Source organism: Nothoprocta perdicaria, unplaced genomic scaffold (assembly GCF_003342845.1).
Source record: "Nothoprocta perdicaria isolate Ctin4 unplaced genomic scaffold, notPer1 scaffold_137, whole genome shotgun sequence".
Classification (NCBI taxonomy): domain Eukaryota; kingdom Metazoa; phylum Chordata; class Aves; order Tinamiformes; family Tinamidae; genus Nothoprocta; species Nothoprocta perdicaria.
Window position 1 is genome coordinate 1091031 of NW_020454505.1, and position 27839 is coordinate 1118869.

The 27839-nt window shown below is 37.1% G+C and overlaps 1 protein-coding gene across 5 annotated transcripts in view; it reads left to right on the forward strand.

Moving 5' to 3' along the window:
• DCLK1 (doublecortin like kinase 1) overlaps positions 1-27839 on the forward strand; it is a 228561-nt gene that overhangs the window by 116754 nt on the left and 83968 nt on the right. For all 5 annotated transcript variants that reach the window (XM_026033900.1, XM_026033899.1, XM_026033902.1 and 2 more), the window contains exon 3: positions 3343-3442. In XM_026033900.1, the coding sequence (XP_025889685.1) occupies positions 3343-3442 (100 nt within the window). The remainder of the gene's footprint in view (positions 1-3342; positions 3443-27839) is intronic.

The following is a 27839-nucleotide window of genomic DNA, read 5'->3' on the forward strand; positions in this document are numbered from 1 at the left end:
GCCTGTGCTAGTGATCAGTTCTCTTTACTGCTCTTTTTTGCTATTTTGCCACAAATGCAAAGAATTGTAATGCCTGAGACTTCTTGTCCTCTGCTAGCTTTCCTATTATTTCTCCTTTCCATGAAGGAGTGTAAGAGAGATGCAATTAAATTTAAAAAATATCTGACAGAAATATGTTTGTTTACCAGTTACAAGTGTCACAGTATATTCAGCACCAGGCGTGTGAAGGAAAACATTTATTTTTGCGGAGTTTCACATTACCTAAGCTGTATGTCTGACTGCTCCTGCTTTCCCTTGTTCTCCCTGTCATGAAAAAAAGTCCTGGAGGAATATGGAAGGTGGGAATGTATTTACAGAAAAGGAAGAAAGGATTCTGTGGCTTAAAAACAACAATATGTTATGGTGGGAGGCCTGTGTGATTTACCCTTTTAAAGCCTGACTGGTTTTAAAGAAGATGATGTGCAGCAGAGCATAGTGGCCTCCTAAGCATCGGCACTGCGCAATGCAGGTGATACAAATCCTTGATCTTCTACACCACAATTTGTGAGAGGCGTGTTCTCCAGAAGTACAAACGGTTAATAAAAAGCAGGTCCTGCTGCTTAGTGGATGACTGAGTGTGAATAGAAAGTGTTTGCAGATTGCTTGGTGAAAAAAATAGCCTGAAAGGGAGCGCTGTGTTTTTTCACACCTTTCCTCCAGAAGGGCCGTGGGGTAGAGGCTCTGCAGAGCAGCGCAGAGCACGGCTGGTGAGGCAGAGGAGGGGACAGCTAGTGAAGGACACGTCAAGATTCCTGATATAACATGTGAAAAAAATGCTGGAAGCCTAAGGAGAAGCTGAAAGATTGCGGAGGGGAAATGGCCCCAGTGGAATCTGCACTCCTGCCATGAGCTTTCTGAGAGCTGGAATTATAGTTCCCGATTTAGTAACATTTCAGGAGGCCAGAGAAGTTCTAAAAAGTCGGTGTTGTTCTACAGAGACGGGAGCTGAGCTAGTAACCACACACTGACAGCACTGGGAGTGGAGGCGAGCAGCAGCAATGCTTTAAATTATATAAGTAAAATCTGGTGAAAAGCCAGGATATCTAAATATATTTTACATTCCTTCAAAGCATATTATTTTCATATTGTTCTAATCCTATTTTCTTCTTTGTATAGAAATTGCACTGGTTTAAGTTGAGGTGGTTCAAATATTAGTTTAATTGAACACCCACATAGGTGGTGAGGCTTCCATTTCGATGTCTTAATTTTTCTTGAATTAAACCTTATTAATTGAACGGGACCAAATATTTTTTATTTTGATTAAATCCATATTTTTTTGTTTCAAATGTGAATTTATTTTAATTCATGTATGCTGTCAAAATAGCTCAACTTTATACATAGGGTTGCTGTCATTTCTTCCATTCTCATCTGAGCTTTTCATCATTCATATCAAAACAAATGTAAAGGCTATCACCCCCTAGAAATGTGTCAAACCTAGGAGGTACACAGGAAATTGCAAGATTTTTAGTGTCATTCTGAAAATTAGTGGTTTGGTGCATGCTGTGGGAGAGGTGGTAATTTTAGAGGAACTTGACTGAAGTGAAGAGATGTTTGAAGCTTGGTGGGAGTATGGGGTGGGAAGATAGGCAGGATGTGTCTTGTGGACAAAAAAAAACAAGATAGGAAATAAGTGAGATTATAAAAAGGTTGCTGAGACTGATACACTAATAGAACATACACTGAGTAGGAATATAGTAAAAAAAAACTCCACCAAATATTTACTTATTAGATTTTGGTGTTCATGTACTATATGGTGTCAGATAAGAATATGAATTGGAATGGGGATGTGCTGAAACTGAATTTAAGTTTAAATGCACTGCCTAAAGAAAAAGCCATTCTAGCAATATCTTTGTCTCTTTTTTTTTTCCTGATATTTATTCCCTCTACTTCTTCTCTTGTTTGCCTCCTTTTTCATCTGCTCTATCTTTAAAATAGTTTTAATGACAAGTCTTACTCTGCAGGAGAGTCACGACATACACCACTATGTATCTTCCTTGAGAATTCCTAGAGAGACTCTTCGCTGCTGTAGATGCCAAAGTCTTCTGGCATATATCCAGTATTCTGGCATATATCTGGCATATATCCAAGAAGCATGATAAAAGTTTTTAACCTTTAGATACCAATCCCTGCTAGTTGAGGGGGGATTTGTTTGTTTGCTTTCTATGCAAATGACTGGAGAAACCTGTCTGATCTCATTAGTTAATTTTTCCTTTTTTATTTTTTAGTCTGTAAATGCTTACTTTTCCCCTCTTTCCATGAGTGGCATGATCCAGTTCATTTGGAGTACTACCAACTATTGCTTGGATCTTTAAAAATGCTTTATGTGCAGTTTTCCTATGTGTAATGTTGACATGAAATTCTATTTGTGAAAATATTTTGTTCAAGTAGTAGTGTATTATTTAATTATACGACGTTACAGAAATATAAATAAAAGTAGTCCTTTAGAATCTTCTTATAAGCATTCATCAGGAAAGGATTGCCCTTGTTTTCCTTAAAAGTAGTCAAATATCTAATTTGTTCTTAATTCTTGTCAAAAAAATGTTCAAAAGTCAATCCTTCTAGGTTTGGGGAAAGTTGCTTAAGAACATTAGTAAAGAAATAGTCATCAGAATGGAAACTTTAAACCTGTTTTTTGTTAAAAAAGTCACAGTAGTGCATGTGAATTAAAAGCTATTGTAAGGAAATCTCAAATAAGATCACAAAACTACGTAACCCAATCCTGGCTATTCATATTTGGATGAATATGTGGAAAAGGATAATCCTTTTATCCAATGCTAGAAGAATAGTTACCAGCTCACCTGATTATTTGAATATGTGCCTTCAAACAGACCTTACATACGTTACATTGGGTATATGATGGAGACTCCGTTCCACCATAAAAGTTTCATTCTGTTAGGGAGATTTTGCTGTAATAACTACATTTAATTCAGCTTACAAAACCATTACCTAGTTTAATGGCTGTCAAAGAATATGAATGTGAGCTCCAAAAGCAAATTACTTATTCGGTAACTACTGAATGGTACCTTGTGCCCAAACAAAAGGCATTTACCTCATACTTCATGTAATAAATGTGACAGTTACGGCTTTTCGTCTTATCTCGCTCTTCCTGCAGTGTCCATAAAAGAGTTTCTCACTTGTAACAGATGCTCAGAGCAGGGCTTTGAAATTTATCTGGAGATGAAACCCTGTTGATTCCATTAAAAACAGTTTTCATGCAGATGGAGACAAGGCAGGATTTATTGTTTTTGCAGTTGTGGCAGTGAGGTATTTCACACAACGCCTTCCTTTTCTTTCCTCTTGCAGGTGATGTGCCTTCAGGATTTCTTTGGTGATGATGACATTTTTATTGCATGTGGACCAGAAAAGTTCCGTTACCAGGACGATTTCTTGCTGGATGAAAGTGGTAAGGAGATGTCTTCTAAAAATATTTACAACCAGAGCAGGGGGCAGCTTTTCCTATCATGCTAAATTAAGCTCAAACTGTATCACCTGAACTGTTTTGAGAAGCAGAATAAATATTTTTATCCTTTAAATTCTGAATACCGAAAACAAGCAATGGAAAGCAATAAAGATGTGAAGGGAAAAATATCTGCCAATGCAGCATAAAGCTTTACCTCAGCTTGAATTTGATGTACAAATAGAAATAGTAATAGTGTTTTATGAAACTCCTTTTTCTATGAAGTCTCCCCTATTGTTTAGGCTTTGTTTTCTCTATGAGTTTATTCTAGTTCTCTACCACAATCTCCCTGTTTTTATAATCCAGGTTTAGGTAATGCTCTTAAGTAATGTGATATAGGAAGTTACAATTCTATATGGAAGATAAATGTAATCAATATATGCAGACAGAGTCACCTAAGAAAAGTTCTGTTTTCTTAGATACTAACACGGGAATTGAGTACATAATCCTAAAAGGAAAATACAGACTTGTGTCTGCCATCATTGTGTATTCTTAATTATGAACTACAGGAATAAGAAAAAGCTACAAGGTTTGTGCAATAAAAATTAAGAAAAGGGAGAAAGAGCGAGCTACTAGTTTTTGTGTAGGTTGGATTTTTGTCTAGGTTTTGTGTATAGCAAGACTCAGAAAAAATTTTATTCCTCCCACACTCTCTCAATCCAAGCTATGTCTGCAGTTCTTTGTTATAAATTCCTCTTGTCTTCTGGAAGGACAGTTCACATAATAAAAATTTGCTGTAACAGTAGCCTCCTGAGTGCATGGACAGCTTCACAACTTTATCACTATTTTCTGATGCAAATATACATTCAAAATGAAAGATGATGCAATTGTATTTTCATAATCTGTGTAATTTTTGGTTTATCTCGCTCCAGCAAAATGTTCCATAACTTGTGTAGTGACAGAAAAGCCTGTGCAGTGTTTGTATCACAAGCTGAAAGCCAAACCTAAAAGCAGTTTTTTGCTAATGAACAAGGGAATGGTACTTTGTATTAGTCACAGGCCAAAGTAAGCATGCATTATATGCTCCTCTGGAGGATTTTGGAATATGGAAACAAAAATCATATTGTGTAAAATCATTTCAGTAATGAAATATGGTGTAGCAGGGAGTTGGCCCAGGTGTGAATACGGCCAGCACTGCCATCCTTGCCTTTCAGAGGAGAGACAGCTGAGGCTGACAGGCTTCAGTTTTGTGTCATCTCTGAAAGATGCCACTTGCCCCTTCACGAAGTCTCATCACTGAATCCTGTCTCTTCTAGAGCCGACTCAAGGAGAGGTGCTGACAAGTCACCCCTGTAAACCCCTTTTTGAAGTAGATGATAGCTCTTTTTGGGAGGTCTCATGTCAAAATACAGATATAGCCTATCTGTGCCTTGCCTTTATTTCTCTGATACATTGTCATCTCTAAAATTTGTGCTTAAACCTATATTCTGTTGAGGCAAAATAAAAAAAAAAAAATTTTAAAACTCCAAGTTGAGAATATAATTTTACCAAGGTGTTTGATGTTTGCTTTTCTAGACCTGCAATGAATATTAACTATGTTGAGAACAGGAGGTAATACAAGAAATCAGATCCAAACTATTTTCTAATTTATTTGCAGAGCGTGCATCATCTTTGGTGTACGCTTTTGGGGGAAGTTTGGTATCAGAAAGTTTAAGCAGCTTTGCACGCACAGCTATTGTGCCAATCGACATAGATGCAGTCAGCCTTCTCTGAGGTCTCAAGTTGTCCCAGTAAAAGGAGCAAGATTGAGAGAGGAAAAAAAAAAAAAAAAAAAAAGCTTTTGGTTCATTTTCCTTGGAGAATGAAGTTTCTGTGACCATGCTCCATATATGAGTATACCTCTTAGTTAATCTAAGAACATTAAAACTATTAATCCAACTTGGAAAGTTCATCTATACTTCCCTGGAAAGGAACTTTTTCCATCCTTTTTCCATCTTCCTTTTTCTCACCTCCAGTGTCTTCCAGTTTCACCCAGATGATTATTCGTGGAGAATAACAGTTGTGGTGGTGCAACTGAAGCTGCTAGAAAAGCAGAAATTGAATGTGGAAAAAAAAAGGACAGAAAAATACTTAAACCATTAAGGTTCTGATATTTTTGGTGATTATTTATCAGGAAGAAGGAATGTCATTGTTTACAGTCCAGATTCAGAGTTCCTGACACAAGAAGTGCAAAGTAGAATTCCTAGGACCGACAAATCTATCACTTTTACTGAGTTTTAGCTGTTTTAAGTACCAAGAGAGCTTCTACCTCTTTTACAATTGAGCCAGTCCCACTAGTCCCTTCCTCAGCTGGTGAAACGTAGTCGATACGTCCTCTCAGTCAATGGTAGATGTCACCACAGGTGAAATGAACTGTGACCCAGCAATGTGTGTTTTGCTTTGAAAGGATTCTTATAGGCCCAGGCCTTAAATGTTCTTATCTAGACTGTATTTATCCAAAACCATTGAAATAATTTTCACTGCAAGAATAATTTCACCCCATCCATGTGGGGTGGAATATCTCAGTATATGCTCCTAAGCATTTTTTTTTCAAGATACAGTTTTTCATAGCTTGTTCTGACTCAAGGATGCCTAAAGATGTAAAATCAGAAACTTAGACAAAAATGATGCAGAAGTTAGTGAATCAGTCTCCCTGGTTAAGTGTGGGATTATCATTACCTGTTCCATTTCTGACAGATACTTGTCCAAGCTGCTGCTTAAAAGCTTCTGATAATGAAGATCCTACAACCTCCTGTGACCTTTTGTTACAAACGCTCTTTGCCATTTTTATGCTCTCTTATCTTGCTGTAAATGAAGCTTAATGCTACTGTTCTTCTACTCATGGTCATGGGAAACAAGTGATTCCCTTTTTGTTTGAAAAATCATTTGACTGCTATGAACCCAATCAGTTTTTTCTTCTTTAGGATTAGCAATTAGTTCAAGATTTCTTTGTTTTGACTGCAGGATGAAACTTCTCCTTGAAACAGGGGATCTGTTCCCTTTTTGTATTGTCTCTCTTGCCTGTTTTATGTCTTTCGGGAAGAGGCATCACATATCCCCTTGGCAATCAATGGAGAAAACTCGGTTAATTAAGGGCCCATCAAAGAGCATAATAAGCAGTTGGCTTCTACAGTTTATTTTATTCTCTCTTCCTTGAAGTTAAAATATACAGATGGTTTTCATATTAAACACACTGTTTATCACTTGCAATATAGTATCAATAGGCATCCATCATCATTTCTGGTATTCATTATCATATCTGACCTAATTTTTAGATATAACAGCAACGCATATTTGCATGAATAGAAGTTTAGATGGATCAAGGAAATACATGGGAATGACCATAAGATTAAGAAATAAATACTCTTTGTCATCCGTGTCATCAGTGGTGATGCTGTGTTTATAGAAAGCTTTTTTTTTGGAGGAGAGGGAGGAATAATAAGCCAAAAAATCATATTAATGAAAGACACATTACATCAGACAGTTTGCAGGATGAAAATTTCCTTAGTTTAGGATATGGCAATGGCTGCTGCAGGCATTGTTAGCGTGTAGTCTTGGGAACTTTCCCAGAAATTCCAGGTTTGCTTTCATTGATGGCAATTCAGTTTTCAAATAAAAGAAGTCGTTAGAGGATGCATTTCTGTAGACCCCCAGTTGCATGTTGGCAGAGATCAGGATTTAAGGGCCACATTCATAAAAATACTTACGATTAGCTATTATTTAGACATCTAAGTAGGATTTGGGAATGTAAATAACGCATGAAACTGGTCTTAAATAAGAACATCTCCTTGGCTTAAACAAATACTTCTTAGTACTGTGAAATATGAGAGTTCTGAGATCTGCAATATCAAAATTAAATTTCAAAACATTAAATGATTTTTATGCTTTGTTAATGTTGGCCGAGTGCTCTGAAAGCGTAGAGTCACACAGTCTAACTCTTAACTGTGACAGACTTCATCACATACTGAGATGCATCATGTAAAAAGGCTGCAGTAAAGACAGGCCAAATTCATTTTCTGCCTCCAAGCAGAGCGTAACCAATATAGAATGTCTGGACGTGAAAACAACTTGAGATCACTTGTCAAGAGCGCATATTACTGCTATGGAAACAGTGATGAGAATGACTCTCTTCGAGGGGAAAGCTCAGATTGGGATCTTCGAGACCTGATTTCACTTTGACTCGCTGGCCCGTGCTAGTCCTCAGCGCAGCAGCCCTGTGCCAGCAGTTTGACTGCAGCATCTTTCCAGCAAGAGAGGGCTTGCCAGGAAAATCTGAATCCTGTAGTGTCCGTGCACGTGTATGTATGTGCAGAGGGATGCACACACATGTGATTCAACAACTGTGGTTAAGGTCAGGAGTATTGTGTTTAACCCCGCTAGTAACTGTCAGGTTTCTGTAGCCTTGATTGCTCCATCCTTCCTTCCTTCCTAAAAACAGGGGAAATCAGTTTTAACCCTCTTCTGTGCTGATTTATAGGACAAAGACTGATGCACAAAGCATTTTTTGGGCCCAAATTTTGAGTGCAGAGGATGCTGTCTGACTTACTCAGCCCCCACCAAAAGCTCATGCATTGGCAATGGGAAAATAATGATAGGTTCTAGGGACGTCAAGATATAACTTTGCTTTCAGCACAGGCATAAATATAATGTGTCCCAGTGCAGTGTGATATTTTCAAATGTCAACAACTGCTGGGCCTAAGAGACAGATATTCTGTGTGTGAGGCAGAAACAAACTGAGGCACAAGGGACGACTCCTCAGGCAATAGATACCATTTATACTTACATTTTTACCTTGCTGCCATGTCCTGGGTGAGCCCACAACACTCTAGTTCTTTCCCGCTGCGTTTCTCTTTCACTTACTTGCCTTTCTCACAGTAAGGACATTAGTGGGGTGTCTATTTGCTTCATCGGATGAGTTTCACGACTTAAAGAAAGCTGATAGAAATATCCTGGAGATGACCTCTACGTTGTCCAGCTTGCTAGAAGGTATCTGATAGGTTCCAGAGCTACCCAGGGAGAAGTGGCAGGCAGAGCACAGACAGGCAGAGGGTGGTCAGAAAAGGCTGTTCCTTGAGAAGCGTCCCCCAAAAACATCTCTGTCTTCTTGTGCAGGCCTCAGATCTGGCTGTGGGGATGTACACAGCTGCAGAGTGGTATATGGCAGGTTTACTTGATTCTGTGTTCTTAAGCATACTGTAACTTACAACCATACTCTTAACCAGAGAATCCTAACCTGTGGTAAAATATTAAAAATAGGCTGTTTTTGTTATTATTACGTGGTAGTTATTGTAATATCATACAGAGCTCTGTTAAATCTGCAAATAACACTTGAGTCAAATGAGCTGTTTGAATTTAAAAGGTATTCACAAAACTTGGGCTTTTTCCTGCTCAGGTTTTCTCTTTTAACACTCTGCCTTTTTTACAGACATGTTCTTGATTATGTAAGTCTGTTCCTTTGGGTGGTACCTGCAAGCTATTTGCTTTGGCTGTGCTCTGTTCTGCCTCACAGGGCTGCCGACTTGAGACACTGCTGCTCACCTTTCTGTCTAAAACTCTATTGCAGGGAAAGTTTGGTCACTTCAATCATAAACTTTTGCTTCACTCAATAGCAGATTTACAAGCCAAAAACAAAGCCTTTTACAAAAGGGCTTTCAAGAAGACACCCTATGTACTTTGCAGCCCAGACATCCCCGTAGTCCCTCTCTGTTCTCCTCCTTTTCCCACCTCCTCATCATACATGCATGTCTGTTTGCACAGTTGTGCATATCATTTCTATGATATTTTCTCTTTTTTTTTCATGAAATTTGCCACCTATATGCATAGCTGGAATAATCATGACTACCTAAAACTTTTAAAACAGTTTTGCACCGAAGCTAGCCAAACACGAAGGCACCAAATGATACTAATTCACAGTGTGCATTGAACCAAATGTTCTTCAATATATTTTTTTAGTGTTGCTTTTTCTGATACCTGATAAAAAAACAAGCATACATGAAACTTCATCCAATAAATTCGATCTGGTAGAAATTCCCACTTTATCTGCATACAGAATTTTGAAAATTCATATTCCTTGGATATTCTTAAAAGATAAGGTTGATTTTGAATTTAAAAAATACTTAAAATCCTGGACCCCAAAATAGCAAACATTTCTTAATTGTATTGGCATATTAATTAACAAGTGTTTTAGGTGAGGAAACAGGAGAATTTATTTTTAAAAAGTTATAAACGAAAGTAAAACATAACTAAATATCAGTACATTCTTATATACTGGAGATTTTTCTCATAGTGGTAAAATTTTCATATGTAGTTAGTAACTCACTAGGCAGAATGTATTTTTATTGTCTTATATATTTTGATTTTTTTGTTATTTATTTTTGTTTTGTAATTTCTTGAATTTAGGCTTGTCCTGAATTTAGATTATTCAGATTGGTTCAGGAAAAAGGATTTTTTTATGAAAGCAAGTTTTAGCTGGTTTCCAAAAATGTAAACATCCCAGTTATATATCTCAATAGAAGCAATGCAGTTTCAATTTTAATTATGATTTTTATTAACTGGTAATGCTGTGTGTATAACATACAAATTTAGTAGATATCAGGATAGATCTTTATATTATTTCGTGGGTAGGTAACTTTTTAATATGACTGTCTGGTATTGCCTCTTTTGTGGAAGTTGATTTATATTATAGCCTTAGAGCATGGTCCATTCAAACTATAAATTGAGTTTCTATGATCTCTTTATATTATTAGAAGGATGATGCCTTTCAAATATGTTAACATTCTTGGAATATTTTTTAGAAGAGACTTTCATTTATTATTTGCAGTGAAGATGTGAGCAACAGAAAGTATTATAACTTCCTCCTTCAAGGCTTTTCAGTACTTCTGTTGACAAGTTGAACCCAGCTTCAGGGATAATTAGAGACTACCTTTCCACCTTGTTTATCTGTATACTTCCCCTCTTCCTGTTAATTATCTTGTTGAAACACAGTATAAAATTTACTCTTGCCTAGTATGTTCATATTTGTAATTTTTCATAATACAGAGATCCTTTTCAATGCTAGGAAACACTAGAATCTCATTTACTTCTGAAAAGATGAACTATGAAGCCTGTAGTCTGTTCTAGGAGATGCTTTGATTGAGCAGCACAGTGAAAATCTCATTTTCTGCAGTTAGCGTGAGTTTGTATGAGACATCTTAGAGATGAGTAGTTCTTGCTGTGACAGTGCTTCATTACTGAGTTTAAGAACCTCAACCAACTGTACTGTATCCTAAACTGCACTAAAATGTGCCCTAGAAAACTTCCTCTTTATTGATTCATATTCCTTGTACCAGGGATCTTGCCCAAAGTTGTCTACTCATTACTAATAAATTGAGATTAACTTTTTAAATTTGACCACTGTATTTTTCTGCTCCTCCTATCAGACAGAGGCCCTATACCTGCATACTTTCAGAAGTCTTAAGTAAATATGCATATGCCTTTTAAGGCCAGAAATGTTCACAGATTATTCTCTTATAGTAGGAAGATCTTTTGAAAAGAGAATAATTACTCAAAAATCCATAATTCATTAGCTTTAGAAAACAGAAACTTTTTGAAGGCATATGAGGAAAATAATAATATCCATTAAAGACTCTTGAAAAAGAAATGTATCCAACATAAACCCAAGTGCACCAGCTGAGAGAAAATCAAATACTATGTGGATAATATTTTGAAGTGGTAAAATCAGAAACCGATCAGAGACAGGTATTTGATTCATGCATATTTAGCTAGATGCTGTTTATACAGGCACAAATATATTAAATATAGAGGGTTTTACCATCCAGCAAACACAGCCAGTACAAGACCTCTGTACGATGACTGTGCTGGTCTGCACCGCAAACATGATCCCTTAGGATAAATTTTGGAAAGCCTGCAGAAATTACCAATTTACAGATTCAAGGTGATATCTGACACTTCCAGATGCGCCTCTAAAATTGCTTTCAAGTAAACTTTTATTTCTTAGCATAGCTCACCGCAGGAGGACTGTATGCTAATATAATGCAAAAAGTAATCTAAGGCTGAGTAATCATTAGGAAGTCTCATGTTGCCATGGATTCGAGCACCCGTAGGTGGTAGGTCATGGAGCTCTGATTTGGATTCTTTTGTTCTTCACTCAGAGCTTTTTAGAATTTTATTCTGAAGGAATTGTAACACACGTTTTTCTTAGGGAAAAAAATCCTGTAAGGACTTAAAACTGATTGAAGCAATAGAAGAATAAAATCTGAGATCTCTTTCTTTTAACTGTAGGACCTGGGTCAAAGAAAGTGTTTGCCAGATCGCTACTTATTCTGGAGTGGAGGGTGGTTGGAAGACAAAGGGTTTCAAATCGCTTAGTTTCTTCTGTTCCTCTGAAACAGGAAAGAGAAATCGTTCACAGCTACTTAGGACTGTGTTGCCTAGCAAAATAAGAAAGACTTAATTTACAGAGCAACAAAGTTTCTGATGAAGTCTAATATCTCAGATGGAAAAAAATGTGCAGGAAAAGGAAAGCAAAGATGTATTAAAAGTTTTTCTGTCTCTGATTTTATGTGTTCTTTCTGTTTTGCAAACACATTAACATTTACAGGTTAGGTAGTTAGCTAATGCAAAAAAAAAAGTGATTTTTGAGTAGCAGCTGCTCTACTGCAGATCTGAAAGTTATACTATTGTCTGCTTTAAATAAAAAGTTTAATCATGGGAAGGAAAGAGCAGGAAGCCTAAATATGGGATCAAATAAATTGCTTGAAATTATCATTAAAAATAAAAATCTTAAATTCATACATGAACGTTTAATAATGAAGACAAACGCACATAAATAAAACAAGATTGATTTTTGTTAAAATCACTTAGGGGAGGACAGTTCTCCTGAGATTCTGCTGGGAGTCTGCTGGGAACAGAGCTCAGACTGCGTATAGACAGACGGCTGTGTGTTTTTGACCAGAGGGAGAAATGCTAGTATGTTATGAGAAGCTTTAAATACCCTATATGCATGTTAAAAAAAAGTTAAAGAAGAAATGCTGCTAATATTAACTGTGATTTAATGCATAATATTATTTTAAACTTAGCACCATTAATAATAATAAAGATATTATAAACAAATGTGGGAGAAAAAAATGCATTAGAAATTGTAATCATATGTTGATTTCATTTACTTTGAGTAGAGCACTAAAGAAAACCAAATCACTCCAACAATTAAGAGTTTAAAAGAGAGTATTTTGAAAACCTTGTATGTGGACTTAAAAGATAAGGTATATGAACACAGAGGAGGTTTGGAATATCTTTAAATCAGAGGTTCAGAAGTTTGTCTTTGGTTTACATCAATTCAAAGGAAAAAATAGCCATTAAAGCTACAAACTTACTTACCTGACAGAAAATAGCCTGAAAAGCGGTGGTCAGCAAAGAAGTTAGTTTAGCAAAACCTAGACATGAAAATGTAGGCTTAAAGTAATGTTTGCCAACATTGAGCTAATTTTGACTTTGTGAGGGAAGTAAAATTTGATAAAAATTTTAGCCATATTCAAGGATAAAATAAATTATGAACTTAAGACACAGTGCAGTAAAAACAAAGCTCGTATAGCCTCTATTTCAATATTTTGTTTCTCTATTCAAAAAAAAAACTGTATCATGAGAGTAAAGCATATTAAGAATATATGCAGAAATAAAAACTGCAGTCCCAAAAGTTAATGCAAGAGTTAAGTCAGCTGACAAATACAAAATCTTGTTGTACAGGGAAGACCTGTGATGTCTGAGGAAAATACAAGTATACAGTTTTAAGATACTGAATAAGCAGCAGGATCCTAATACAATACATGCTCCTGTAAAGCAAAAGAAATTGATATTGGTACAGATCACCTGTCATTTCTTTACAGATACATACTCAAAAAAATTTTTTTTGAGTTTTCAGGTGGGATATCAGCCTCATGAACCAACTCACCTAAAGAAATGAAAATAACTCCTCTGAACAGTTTCAGAAGTGTGCAATGCAGTTCAGAATGACCGATGGTTTCATAGACTTTCTGAGTCCATTCCAGCCTAATTTATGTCTTTCAGTTTGCAATTATTTAAAATTTCCCAGCAGAAGAAAGCAATTATGGAGATCTCACATACCTCAATGTGTATTTTGATTAACAGATACTCTTAGTAAAGCCACATTTTCCATTATCCCTCTGTTAACCTATTGCCAGGAAGGCTCAGCCTGTTTACTTAAGTTTTAAGTTTTTTTCTAAATAATCAGAGCAAAATTTAATTGTCTGAGCCAGAGTGTCAAGGAGAATACATTTCTGTTACAGGCAAAGGACACCTATGGGATTTTTATGTCTTAGACTGTCCTGTGGTTCTTGGTATTTATTAAGATAGGAAGCTCATTTCTGCGTTTTCTGATGATAGGTAAAGCAGCGTTGCAGTTAGTCCCATGTAGTTGAAGACAGCAATACCATACTGGGGACAGAAGGAGCAAAAATGTGGGCAGGCTGGCAGTTGGGTGGACACAGAGATGTCAGACAAGTTTTGTTGCAAAACTTTCAGACCAATTTCCTGTGGAAAGCAAGAGGTTGCACGTAGGAATACTTTTATATTAATGCTGCGATATAGAAGGTTTCTGCTTTAGTAAGTGTGCTATATTTAATTGTGTGGTGCATGAGGATTTTGTATGTAAAGATGCAAAATACACTCTTGAGAAGCATTAATCTAAGTCTTTTGCCTTATTTCTTAGGTCTGTTCATAGACATCTTAGGCTGTGGGTGACTGATATTTGTCTTGTTACACAGCTGAATATTTTTTTCTTATGTGTATGAATATCTGGGGAAAACATAAAGAATATTTAATACTTGACATTGTAGGCATTCTTCTTGTTTTCTTAGTGGCATGCAGAGCAATGTTCCAATTTTAAAGAGCTGCTGGAAAGCCAGGTGGTTTTAGACAAAGCCATTTTATATTTTTTTCTTTAATGACTACTGCCTAGTAACTTTCAGTACTCATTATAGGCAGATTTGAGGTGCTAGATGGAAAAATTAGTCTGTAATATTCCAGATTCCTTGAGGTACATGAAGTAAGTTTATTTACAGAAAGAGAGACACTGTATGTGTGATCAACTCTTTTAAACCTAAACTTTGTGGTGATAAATGGAGCCAAGTCCACCTGAGGCCTGTGGTCAGTGGGATCAGTACTGGGCCCGGTGCTGTTCAACCTGTTCATTAATGACTTGGAGGAGGGCACAGAGAGCACCCTGAGCAAGTTTGCAGATGACACCAAGCTGGGTGGAGTGGCCAACTCTCCAGAGTGCTATGCTGCCATCCAGAGGGACCTGGGCAGACTGGAGAGTTGGGTAGAGAGGAACCTCATGAGGTTTCACAAGGACAAGTACAGGGTCCTGCACCAGGCATCAGGACAGATTAGGGGCTGACCTGCTGGAGAGCAGCTCCACGGAGAGGGACTTGGGAGTCCTGGTTGACACCAAGTTAACCGTGAGGCAGCAGTGCCGTCGTGGCCAAGAAGGCCAATGGGATCCTGGCCTGCATCAGGAGGAGTGTTGCCAGCAGGTCAAGGGAGGGGATCCTGCCCCTCTGCTCAGCTCTGGTGAGGCCGCACCTGGAGTATTGGAGGCAGTTCTGGGCTCCCCAGTATAAGAAGGACATGGAGCTTCTGGAGCTTCTAGAGAGGGACCAACATAGAATGACAAAGATTATTAAGAGAATGGAGCATCTCTTGTATGACGTAAGAAGTGAGCTGGGCCCGTTTAGCCTAGAGAAGAGGAGACTCAGAGGAGATCTGATCAACATAGACAAAAACCTGAGAAGAGACTGTAGGGAGGATAGGGCCAAACTCATCTCAGAGGTGGTCAGTGACAGGACAAGGGGTAATGGGTACAAGTTGAAACACAGGAAGTTCCATCTCCTTGTGAGGAAGAACTTCTTTCCTGTGAAAGCAAAAGGCAAATTGGCAAAAGGGCTTCAGGAATCCTACTCTGAACCCTATGTCCACACTTTATGAAATGATGTTTAAAAAATGGATGGAATTCAAAGAGAATGACAAAATATTGACAGGGATGAACCCATGCTTTATAATTAGTCATTTATAGAGGTCAGTCTGTCAAATGATTATTATTATGATTAACATGTGTAAGTTTATGAAGGGAGAATGCAGGGAAGAAGGGGACAAGCTCTTCTCATTGGTGGCCAGCGATAGGACAAGGGGAAATGGGCATAAGCTGAAACACAGGCAGTTCCATCTCCAGGTGAGGAGGAACTTCTTTCCCGTGAGGGTGCCAGAGCCCTGGCACAGGCTGCCCAGGGAGGCTGTGGAGTCTCCTTCTCTGGAGGTCTTCAAAACCCGCCTGGCTGCCACCCTGTGCCCCGTGCTCCGGGTGTCCCTGCTGGAGCAGGGGGTTAGACTAGATGATCTCTAGAGGTCACTTCCCACCTCAACCATTCTGTGATTCTGTGATTTCCAGCAGTTGGCACTTACATAACAGCATGTGTTAAATTGGAACAAAAATATAGCTCTTTTAATTTCTGCTTTATTTTTGGCAACAGTATTTTCAAAATCTCATATAATTTTCCTACCCATTCCAAGCAATCCACGCCAGTTTATATGTTCCTGCCAACCACACAGAATCAAATTCAGACCAGTGACACAGGTGTAATTTGAGGTAGTTTGAATTGGTGCATTGGATTAGTTTTGGATACAGCTTTTCATAAATAAGAGAAAGGGTGTGAAAAGAGGCTTTTTTTCTTTATTCCTTTTTTTTCCCCTGTGATATCATGCTGGAATTTAAATGGATAGATGCTTGGTGAAGGACAATATGAGAATAACAACTGCAAGTAATGCAGAGTTAGCATGCCATCCTTTCATGTTAAGTATCATAGGTACTTATGAAGATAGAACAGAACATCCATCACTTTTGAAAGGGTTGCAAGGGACCTAATATTCGTGTTATAGGCAGATTTAAAATTAGCGTAAAATCCAACATATTGAGTGAGCTATACTGGATGCTGAAACCAATGACTTCCTACTAGACTAAAATAATCTGCTTCTTACTGGCACTAGTCCACATCTCCCACCTCCAAAACAAGTGTCCTGGTATTATGCATGTGGGAATGCAAGATTCCTGAAACCAAGGAGACAGGAAGCAAGAAGGAGTATGCGTCCTCAAACTGATGGTAAGGACATGTATCAGAGAGGAGGAGCACTGCCATTCAGCTTTCTGCTACCTATGGTTGTTTACAAAATCTACATTCTGCATTTCTTCTAAATAAAAATATGCAGGCAGTGTGGTAGTGGACACTGAACCTTAGCTTTCATGTAGTCAAGTCAGTGCCCAGACTATTGATAATGGGTTGAGGTGGCCTCACTGGCAGACCTGCGTGGGACATGTGTGTCCCAGGGGCTGCCAGGATCATGTCCCTTGCTGACTTCTCATCCAGCGAGCCCCACTCTTACAACCTGCCTTGGCTTTGTGAATCCACCTCAAGAGGAAAGGAACCTTAAACTTTGGAAATGAGGATCCAGCCCTCAGAACCTTCATCCTTTTTTCTAGTCACTTTTATAAACTGGAATTCAATACGTGTACTCCTTAGTCATGTCACTACTTTCCGATTTGTATTTATGGATATCTTTGCATTTATTTTTTAAATTAATTTAGCCTAGTCATTTTACAAACTTTTCCAAGGTTTTTACAAACATTTCCATAAAACTGTTTATTGAATTTCAGAATCTTCCATTTACTTCTTATTTTTCTGAGCCTGCCTTGTCAGCAATCCTTTGTAAACCCACATCAAATGTGAACTAATTTCTAATGTAAAGCAAAAATTGAGTAGAACTTTATAGTTTATATAACAAAAGGGGAATGACCATCTTACAAATCATATTACCAGATCTTGTCAACAATGTCACCACAGCAATCAGTTAACCATTTCTGCAACTCATTTTAATATTACCAAGGAGGATTTCAATGTGAGAGGAGTTTGGATAGCTGAAGTTGTACAGGTAATCCAAAAATCTGTTACAGATAATTTGAGAAACTTGTGACCAATCTCAGAAAAAAAGAAAATAGCATCAAAATGTAATATAATTAGTGTAAGTAATTTTACTTCTGTTATGCCTTATGGTTCTTAAATATATACCTTACTGTTTGAATCCCTGTACTTGCCATTCGTCTCTAGAATTTCTAGAGTCTAGGTCATCTTGAAAGATACAATTTTCATTTAAATTTCAGGGCTTTATTTATTTATTTTTGGCACTAGTAGTATCTGGCCTTACTAGTGGACATCCAATTCTTGCTTCATTATGCTTGTGTTTGATAGCTGGTCTAAAAAGCAAAGTCTAAAGTAGCAGAGCCTATCTCAATTCCTTTCAGAGTTTGCCCTTCATAAAGCTGTTGAAGAGCAGATAGCAGCAGAAATCTTTGCAGGAGCCGTGCTTATTCATGAGCTGCAGTGCAAAGTATCTTAATAGCTAGAGTTTCTCTGGACTTCAGGGCTGTTCTAAAATGTTTTCAAGCTCAACTGCCCCAAGGATTTATCTTTCATGTGTTTTTTTTTTTTTTTTTTTTGTAATCTCAATTGTTTTCCTTAGTCCTTCATTAACCATAGCTTCCTTGGCCCCAGTGCTTGATTCTGAGGCCACAGTGCTTAAGTCCTTTTGCACTGGTGGTGGTGTAGCTCTCTAGCTAAAATAAGCCATTCCTACATACAATGGGTTTCTTTGTTGTATTAATGATGAACGCAGCTTTGTCATGAGGTCTTACATTGCTTGGATTTTTATTACATTGAGCTGTAATACAGTTTACATTGCATTTTGCTCTAACAGCTTTCATCCTTTAGTGAAGTAGAATATTGAGTGCTTCCTCTTCCTACTTCCATGGTATCTTTATTTCCCACACTGAATTTGATCCAGGTGCTCATTAACTGTTGGTAACTCATTACAGATGACAGGCAGTTATTGATGGAGGCGCTGCTAGATAGCAGGAATTGCTTGTAGTACACTGGGACTTAACTGGCATATATGAATACACTGCTAAATAGGAACTGATATGAGATCAAGTGGGATATTCATAAATATACTTTAAGTTCTTAAAGAGAAGGACAAATGCTTTCATTTTGACACTGTGCCAGGTTAATACTTTCAAGTTTTTCTGCATGAATTGATATGATATGAAAGAGCACAGAGACCTTGCAGGTTATTGTGTTCTTTGCAGTCCCTTTCACACCATTCATCGAGAATAAATTCCAGATGAATCTGTAAGACTGGAGTTGGACAGCTAAATGAGGAGGACCCATAATTGTTATCAAGGAAAGAGAGGAATGTATATTAGCAGTAAGTAGGAGGCTTTTCAGAGGTTGTCCATTACCAGACTGTTAGCAGCTCAATGATTCTAAGTTCCATGGATGGTTATTTGCTCAAATGGCATTGATGCAGTTGGGTGTAAGTGAGGTTTACACTTCAAAGCAGATGCATTTTATCCATAAGGCTGCTGGGGTTTTAGTAATTTTACGGGAATGTTGCTCTTCATTTTTTGAGTTGTTTTTGCTGTGGTTTTTTTTTTTTTTTTTTGTCTGCATGGTGTGGTTCAGCAGTCTTTCTTTTCTAGCAAATCTTCCATCTGGAAGATTTTGAAAATTGCTTACATTCTCATAAGTCCTATTCCAAATTATAGATGCTGTATACTGTGAAGAATTTGTATAGTTCTTGATGATGTCCTCAGATATCACCTTACCCGTAAGGTTTTTTGTTGTCATTGGAACCTTTTGAGACCTTAGAGGTCTCTAGGCTCTCAAAATGGAAGCTTTGATGGCTGGTGAAGGACCAGCTTTCTGTGATGTAACCTACATTACAATAGCTAAATACATTGAACATCTTTGCTTTCTTAAGAGTCCAGAATTGTGATTACCTTATGTGGTAAGTTTAGAAAATCAGTCATTTGTGCATACAATTTGATATAGAATATCCCTTACTAGTATGTCTATGTTAATGGGTTATGTATGGCAGTTTTCCAAATAAACGGTCTCTCTCCACTCTAAATGACAGGGAAAAAAATCATACATGACTTAAAAATCATAGAATGGATACTACCTTATGAATACTTCTAGTACAGACTTTAAATGCCTTGGGAGCTACTATCTGTCTTACTGAATAGCACTTAACGTCAGCTGCTTTTCACAGGTATTTCACAACTATTGCTTGCCCATTTTCCCCATGTTTTCCAGGGTTCTCTTGTCCTCTCCTGCTGTAGTCATATGAAATGTTCTTCTTGGATTATCCATAAATCCTGTAACTTCTGTCAAATCTTTCTTACTACTTTCCTCTGGTGGGCCTAGTCATTAACCTTACTAAGAGGACAAGAACTTGGCACCTAGTTGATGTGTAGCTTAGAGGAAATTGTGTTTTTTTTTCCTTATTTTAAATAATCTATATAACCATTTCTGAAACTAGTGAGAGCCACTTTTGTGTTTTTATCTGCCTTTTAGGAAGTATTTCTTGATGCTCCATCAACTTCACCATGTCCTTTTAATGACAGGGACATTTTAAAATGCTATCATTCACCCCCATCGGAAAGAATCAGGGCAGTTCTTGTTTCGGGACTCCTTACCCATTTAGGCAAACATCAGCATTCCAGCTACACACGGCCTTTTTCATTTCTGTAATTCCAGGAGGCTGTCAGGAAGCAATAGGAAATGACCGAGTGGTCTCTTCAAAGGTTGTCCATCACATTTATCCCATGTGTTAGTCCTTCAGTCCAAGTTTAGGGAAACGATGATCTATATAGCATACATGGGACATCTGAACAGGGTTTTGCATGATTTTTTATGGCCATCATAAAGCTTCTTCCCCTTCCTCACACATTCCTCAGCACAAATCTTGCGTGTTTTTGTGGGAGTGCTTAGCACCTCATATGTCTAGGAACAGCTACAACAAACTAGTAAACACTCAGATACGTGTTTAACATTATTCTCAGGTCTGTTTGATGGGATCGAACACAGCGACCCTTCATGCATTGATAAAAGAAGTGAGGAAAAGAAAAATCTCATCCTCACTAAAAGTTTGAGTGCATTCCTCTCACTGCAACACACGCTTGCTGTGCGTTTGTCATCAGAAGCAGCACTGCTGTCGGGCCTCCCACTCCAAATGTGTTTAGATGCCACACGCTGTGTACAACGTAAATGTGTAGCTGGGCAGAATATGTGAGTGCCACCATTGCTGCTATGGCTGAAGGTGTCCTCGTTTTCTTTGGAGCTGCCTGCAAACCCAGTAACAAAGAAGGAAATGAAACAAAACAGTAATATGTCTCTGGAGTGTTTCAAAGCCATACAGCCCTAATTAAAATCTCAGGCTTAAAACTCTGATCCTTGTGAATGTGAAGCAGTGCATAGCTTAGCTGGAAACCATGACTTCCCAGATAAATAGGGGAAAAAAGAGTATTTGTCTGGAGCTTGTTAACTTGGCTGATAGTGATATTTTGTTTGAATAAGTGTCGTCACATACATCTAAAAACAGTCATTTATTTTACTAGTGCTTGAATTTGTTAACCATGTTATTTGTCAAATACTTCTGCTGTAAGATGACAAGATATTATCAAAACTGATACAATTACTCGTGTGTTTTGTGCACTCTCCTATAAAAATTTCAAGTTGCCCCTACTTAGAATTTAACTCTTTGCTCATCACAAACTGGGTCCTGTCGTTGCTGACTCACCTTTTTATGAGAGAAGGAATGATCCATATTGCTGAGAAAGGCCACTGAGAAGCAGCAAGAGCTTGATGCTTAAGAAATTTCATGCTGGTATTTTTTATCCTATTTTTTTTTTTGACTTGAAATATCTCCAAATGAATCAATTAGTATGCTTGTTTTCTTCTACCCTCATATTGTAAGCAGCTGACTAGTAGTGTGTGGTTTGTGATAGGAAAGGGTAGAAATAGAAACGATGCGTGGAAATAGCTAAAATTAAAATATAATGAGAGCAGATAGAGCTAAAAATACCTCTGGTTCGACACATGGGTATGTACATGCACAAGTGATAACAAAAATATAGTATCCAGTACACTGATGCTGTTGCTAAGGGATTTTATTCCTTTAATGATCTATTTTCACTTGTCATTTTCAGGCTTTTTTTTTTTTTTTTTGCGGGGGAAGAGGGGTCAGAAGTAATTTCTTTCTTTACTGTTTGTTATCGGGTAAGCTTAAAGATTTCTAAATATCTTTTTTATATAAAGCATTTGTAAAACTTGAAATAAATGCTTCATGTAAAAAACTCCAAAAGGAAGACGAAAACCCTCCAAATCCAAAGCACTATTAAAACAATGCTAAAACAATATTATGCTATATGGTGAGCCAATAAAGCTCAGCTCACAAATGTTAGGAAAATAGTAAGCTAAGATTGCCTATAGAGCTCCATTTTCTGACTTCTGCAAGATTTCAGCTCATCCCTTCTCCTCTCCTCTGAACAGAGACAGAGTCTCCCGGTTCTCTTTTCCTCATCTGGAGCAGCTGTAGCCTGGGAGCATCATGAAGGGGAGCTGGAAGGAATTTTCTCCTGCTCCCACACTAGCATGCCAGTGTGCAGGAACTGCAGAAGAGTTGGGTCCTCCAGAACAACCTCTGGGGTCTTAAAGAAGAACTTTAATTGCATGAAAACACTGCTAGAAGTTCGTATTCCAACCAGACTTCTGCTTTTCTGCAAAGCTGTGCAACTTGCATAGCTGACATCAAGTCAATAGTTGAAATGTAGAAACACTGAACTTAGTGAGAACTTTTAAGGATTCTGATGTTTCGAGGCCTGTGCCAGACTTGTTTTCTCTGATTTCTTTTAATTAATAATATAAATTTCCCATTAACCTTACTAATTTTTGGTAATCAACTGAAGACGTATAAATTGACTAAAGTCAGCCTGAGGACAGCCAGCCAATTTGGAAAATTTCAGTCTACAGAGTTAAAATTTTCAATAAGTTTTCTAAGCAACGGGTAAACAACATTTTATAATGGAAGGTATCAAGCAGCTGTAACAATAACATTGAATTGCATGTTGGGTTGAAATGAGCCGTAATGTTCCACTTAGTGTAATATCAATAATATGTTTTTCAGTAGGAAGGAGGGCTGCTGATGTGTTCTAGGCAACATTATACACGTGAGCTGCACAAAAACGAAAGATCCTGGCACCAAACCTCTTATCTTTTAAATGTGGCAATGCTGTAAATATGAGTCACAGAACAGAATAGTGCATTTCCATACAATAATTTTGTATTAGTGCATTTCCTGACATGCACTTCAAATAAATAGAAAATGTTGAAATTATTGTTCTCTTTTTAAAGTATATCTTAAATCGTCCTGCTAATTACAGCCGCAAATAAAACACTACATGTTGAGATATCTATTAAGCAGAGCATACAGAAAGCAAGGTGCCATCTAGGATTTTTCTTGCAGTTGTTAGCCTAAGAGTCTAAATCTTCACAAAAGTCAGCTATTCAGTGATGTCTGAAAATATAAGTTATGACCACAAAACCAATCAAAAATTGCAATAGAAATCGGTGAATATTTCTTAGGCCAATAATTCCTGTTAAGGTTTTTCGTTATTTGTTAAGGTTTTTCAAGACTTTTCAATGTGTTACTTCACATACAATCATGGGCTGGCTTTAGGTAAAAGTGAATAAACACCTCTTGTAATAAGCATTTTGTATTTTATGAATTCATTTATGGAGAGTAAGCAAATATGTTTTGGGTAGTTTGCTGTTTTAACTGTTCAAGAAAAGTTCTTTTTAAAAGCAAGCTACACTGATGTCAGAAGTCTTTAAAGGTTGTAGAAATAGGAAGTTAGAACAACTCCAATCATGTTATCAAATCTGAGGCAAGAAATAGAAAACAACCTTGACATCTTTTTAAGTCAATAGATATATTTGAACTCAGAAAATAAGTTATATCTGGACCTCTGTTTACATGTTGTCTTTAGTACCGCTTCTCCTCATAGTGCCAGCATGTTTGCTGTAACATCGTATGGAAAGGAAAGGATAAGAGTGTTCCCTGATGAAAAGAGACTTGTTTTCTAACACAACAGCACTGTTTATAGTAAATTTTAGAGAACTCCCGTGGCAAACTAGCAGATTCAAAATAACACTAAAATTAGTTGCAAATGTTATTCTTGCAATTTTCTTAACTTGTATCCAGACATATAAAGGACGGATCTCTCTCACACCGTGGCGGGCTCCTTTGCCAGAAGCCCAGCTTTCTTACAGTTGACCTTGTTGTGCTTCCCCTCAAATGCTCTTGGATCCTCTTAGCTGCAATGGCTTTCTCCATTCCCCAGCTGCAGGCCAGTGCTGTTTGCCTTATTTCCAGCCCGTCAAATGACAATTTTCCAAAGGTTCACTGTTATCCATTCCTGGATGAATTTACTGCCTCCTTCTTCTTGTTTATTATGTTCAAATACATATGAATTATTCTCTAACCTCTTTACTGATAACTCATGCATCTTTCTCCCCATTTCTCTTCCTACTCCATCACTGTTTCAATGTATCATGAAAAACAAAAACAAACAGAATCTCCTATTCTCAGGCAACATGGGGAGAGGTGATAGAACAAGCCTCAAGCTGTGATATGATGCTCGTAGGCAATATTCTTGTTTCTAGCCGAGCACTGGAGTTAAGGATCCTCTTGAATATTGTTCTAGAGTCAAAGATACTGTGACTCGGAAATTTCCTGAGAATATTGTTTATTTCATTTAAAGAAATTGCTGACTTTTGGACCAAAATTATTCCATGGAAATTTGGTGCCACTTTCTTCTTGCTGGTGGAATTTTTTTACAGCAATTGTGAAACTGGAATTATGAAGAGAGAATATATTTATATTAATGAGGGAAATCCTGTAGCACTCAAACAGTCTTTCCGAGTTTTTTTCTTTTTACCTTTTTCTCTTTCTTTTCTTGTCATGACTCTTGAGCTGAATTGTGTCTTTGTTAACTTATGTGTTTGAACAGTTGTACTCTTATGGACACGTAGTGATCCCCAGTATATCCAATGTATGCTGATGACACCGCTGTCAAACAGAAACTTGGTTACAAATTTAGAACATGAGAGGGCAGGTATTTAGACATTCACTAATATAAAATATATTTCCAAAATTCCTTTTTCATATCCTGCTCAGAGTAAATAAAGAAACAATGAGATATCCCTAACCAGAAAACAAAAAGTAAAACTAAAGTCTCACTGCAGAAATATTCGTAATGATTCATCTAAGGAAATATGGGAGAAATAGAAACTCTCGTTAGAAGCTTCCTATACAGCCAAAGACAATTAAGGAAGATCTTTAGCCAATAGGTACTTGTCATGGTCTCATCGCTTGTTTGTAACTCAGTTGAAATCAAGTAATGAAGCTGAGAATGAACACTGAAGTTTGCTTCATTAAACATCTGCTATTTAAAAATACATGAACTAAAAATATTTGGGGAATGAAATAAACTTTGCAACAAGTCTGTGTTCTGTAGCTTTCTGTTTTAAGATAATTAATCCTCTAAACTATGTATGCAAAGATTAAAATGTATTGGGGTCATTTAATTGCATAAATCATAAAAATGAACATGAAAGATTTTATATTAAAGCAAGGTTAACTATGTGCCAGATAAATTCAGCTATTTTCTTTTAGGTAGTCAAAATTATGTACAGGCAGAAGGTTAGGGAAATTTCAAAGAAATGTGTGAAAGAAATAGGAACAGATTTATAAAAATGATGTGGAAAAAAAAGGATAGCACTGGATTGCTTCTTGGCTTGTTTTTATACCATACTTTGAGAATAATTTTCTTTACTGATGCATATGCCAAAAGGATCTTTTGCTGCAACCTCCTCCCTTTGCTTTCTGGAGTCTGAAATGCACAACTCCATTTTGATTTCTCTGGGTTTCTTTAATGAAGCTGCCGAATTGCTAAGCTTTTGACCTAAGCTTTGCCTTAGAGAAAAATTGGCTAGTGTAAGGAAGGTCAGGCTTTGCTAGGGCTTCTCATTACTGTGTGTACACAGTTATTCTTGCTTCAGGTCATGCAGCTGATAGCTTTTGAAGTGAGGCTCCTAATATGAATCTAGGTCCTGTACAGAGTAACGGCTTAGACGAATTGATCCGTATTCTTCACGTGTAAGCTGAGAGAGCCAAGGGGAAAAGAGTTGAGACTGTGCCTTGTCTCCTGCGTTACTTAGTAGATTGTAGAATAAAGCCAATGAAGTTAAGTAGAGCATAAGGCTTTTATTTTGTGTAGGTGTTCTCCACATCTATAGAACCAATACAGTTAAAGCACTGCATATTTTCCCACTCCCTACATACCTAAAGAAAAAATAGCTTGTATTTGAGATGATACAAAATTAATCTTCTGGATATCGGCAGCACACTGCTCTACTAGAATTCTGTTGTTTGTGTAGAGATTCATTTTCCATTTCAAATTGCTAGGGGAGCCATAAAAGATTTAGATAGCTGTGTCCGTAGAAATCTTTTGTTGGATACAGTTGTGTCCAGACAGAGAAGATCTGCAGTTAACTTTGAGGAATAGATCTCTGCACATTGTAAAGGATACTAACATTTAAGGCAAATTCTGCAGAAGTTTCTGTATTATTAAGCTAACTTTTAAATTAAAATAAAATCAATTGTTCACTTGACATAATAAAAAGCAATATAGTGTATTAAATCAAAGGGGAATTTATAGTCTATCGATCTAAAAACCTACCTCACTGAGCTGAGCTCAACTGGGAAAGCAATGTACAGCTTATTAATCCCATTTTTCTGTCTGAGATGAGCAAAAAAATTAGCATACACCCTCTTGAAATACATTAACATGTGGAAAGCTCTGAAGAAATAGAGAAAAATAGCATATCAGAGCAGATTCTTTATAGTCCCATTTGGGCTCAAGTCCATCCACAAAAGACCAGCAGAAATTCTCCCAGGGAAAGGGAAGTTCTTGGTTCAAACCTCCCTGCTTAGGTAGGTTTGTGCTTCTGCCCTTGTCCCACCAGCCCAGTGGAGCATCTTGCTTCCCTGCCAGTTACCCACTACTAAACTTCATAAAGACTTGGATTTCATGGTAGAGCTTCACCATTCTGTGGGGTGAGTTAAATTGCTATCCCACCTTTTGCCTTTCTCCCATCCTGCCTCCTGTGCACTCACCTCTTCTGTCTTGAGAGAAGTTTAATGTCTCCCGGAAAAATTCTTCAAACAAAAGATCCGTTATTTAATCCAGCGCACCCAGATGTTCCCTTCAGATTCTGTGAAGGATCAGAGACAGAGGGGAAGAGGAAGTGAGAATCAGAAACAGTAAAACTGTAATAAATGGCTGTTCGGTTGTTCTGTCTTTTGAAAAAGGAATATACACATACTGTGTTCCATAAACATATGCATTGCATTAGGCACAGTGCAAAGGATTTTATTCGAACACAACTAAATATTAGATGGAAAGCAGCAAGAGGTCATGGTTGAAATATATATATATATATACACATTATTTGATATATAAATAAAATATTTATTTTCATAAAATATATTTATTTTATATTGTATAAAAATATATAAATAAAATATTTTATAAATAATTATTTTATATGTAAATAAGTAAATAAATAAATGAGGAGGATAGGGGAAAGGAAGAACATCCCTGTCCCATTCAGTGTGTAACAACTTGATTGGCAGACATTTATAAGGTAATATTGAAAAGGCAAACAAATTTATGTCATTTAATTAAGTAATTAGCAAAAATTAATAAAAAAAAAGAAGACACATATAGCAATATCTACAAAAGCGACAGTTGAATCTCTCTTCATAGTGAAGGAAGCGCAGTGTCTGATTATGCAAGGTTTCTCTCAAGTTACATAATAAAATAATTGTACCAATGTAAAATTGGGAATTAGGTTAGTGTTTGCATTTGGAACACTTTGCACATTTTATAATACGAATTTCTTTTTTTTTTATAGAAGGATCTTGTTATTTCATAGAGCAGAATTACTGTTTACAATGGTTTGTCATAGGTAGTTGTATAAAGCTTGCTTCTAAAATGATTGTGTTATATCCACCCGCAAATAATTCAGATTAAATGCATCAATTGGCCTATCTGTACTGTGCTATCATATTAATAATAATTTACAGGATGATGGAGATTGTTTCAGCTGCCTAATTCAATACAGGAAGTCAGTAAGATAAATCACGGAACAAATTATCTTTTATCTTAAAAGAGAGTGAAAACACTGCTCCTAGATTTATGTGCACGGATGTCTGCTTTTTTTGCCTAGCTGTATGGAAGGCAAATTAGTCCAGAAACAGTTTCTCATGCAAATACATTTTCAGCTCAGTAGTTCCAACACCATATTGACTTTTCCAGGGACCTTCAGCATCTCTTGGG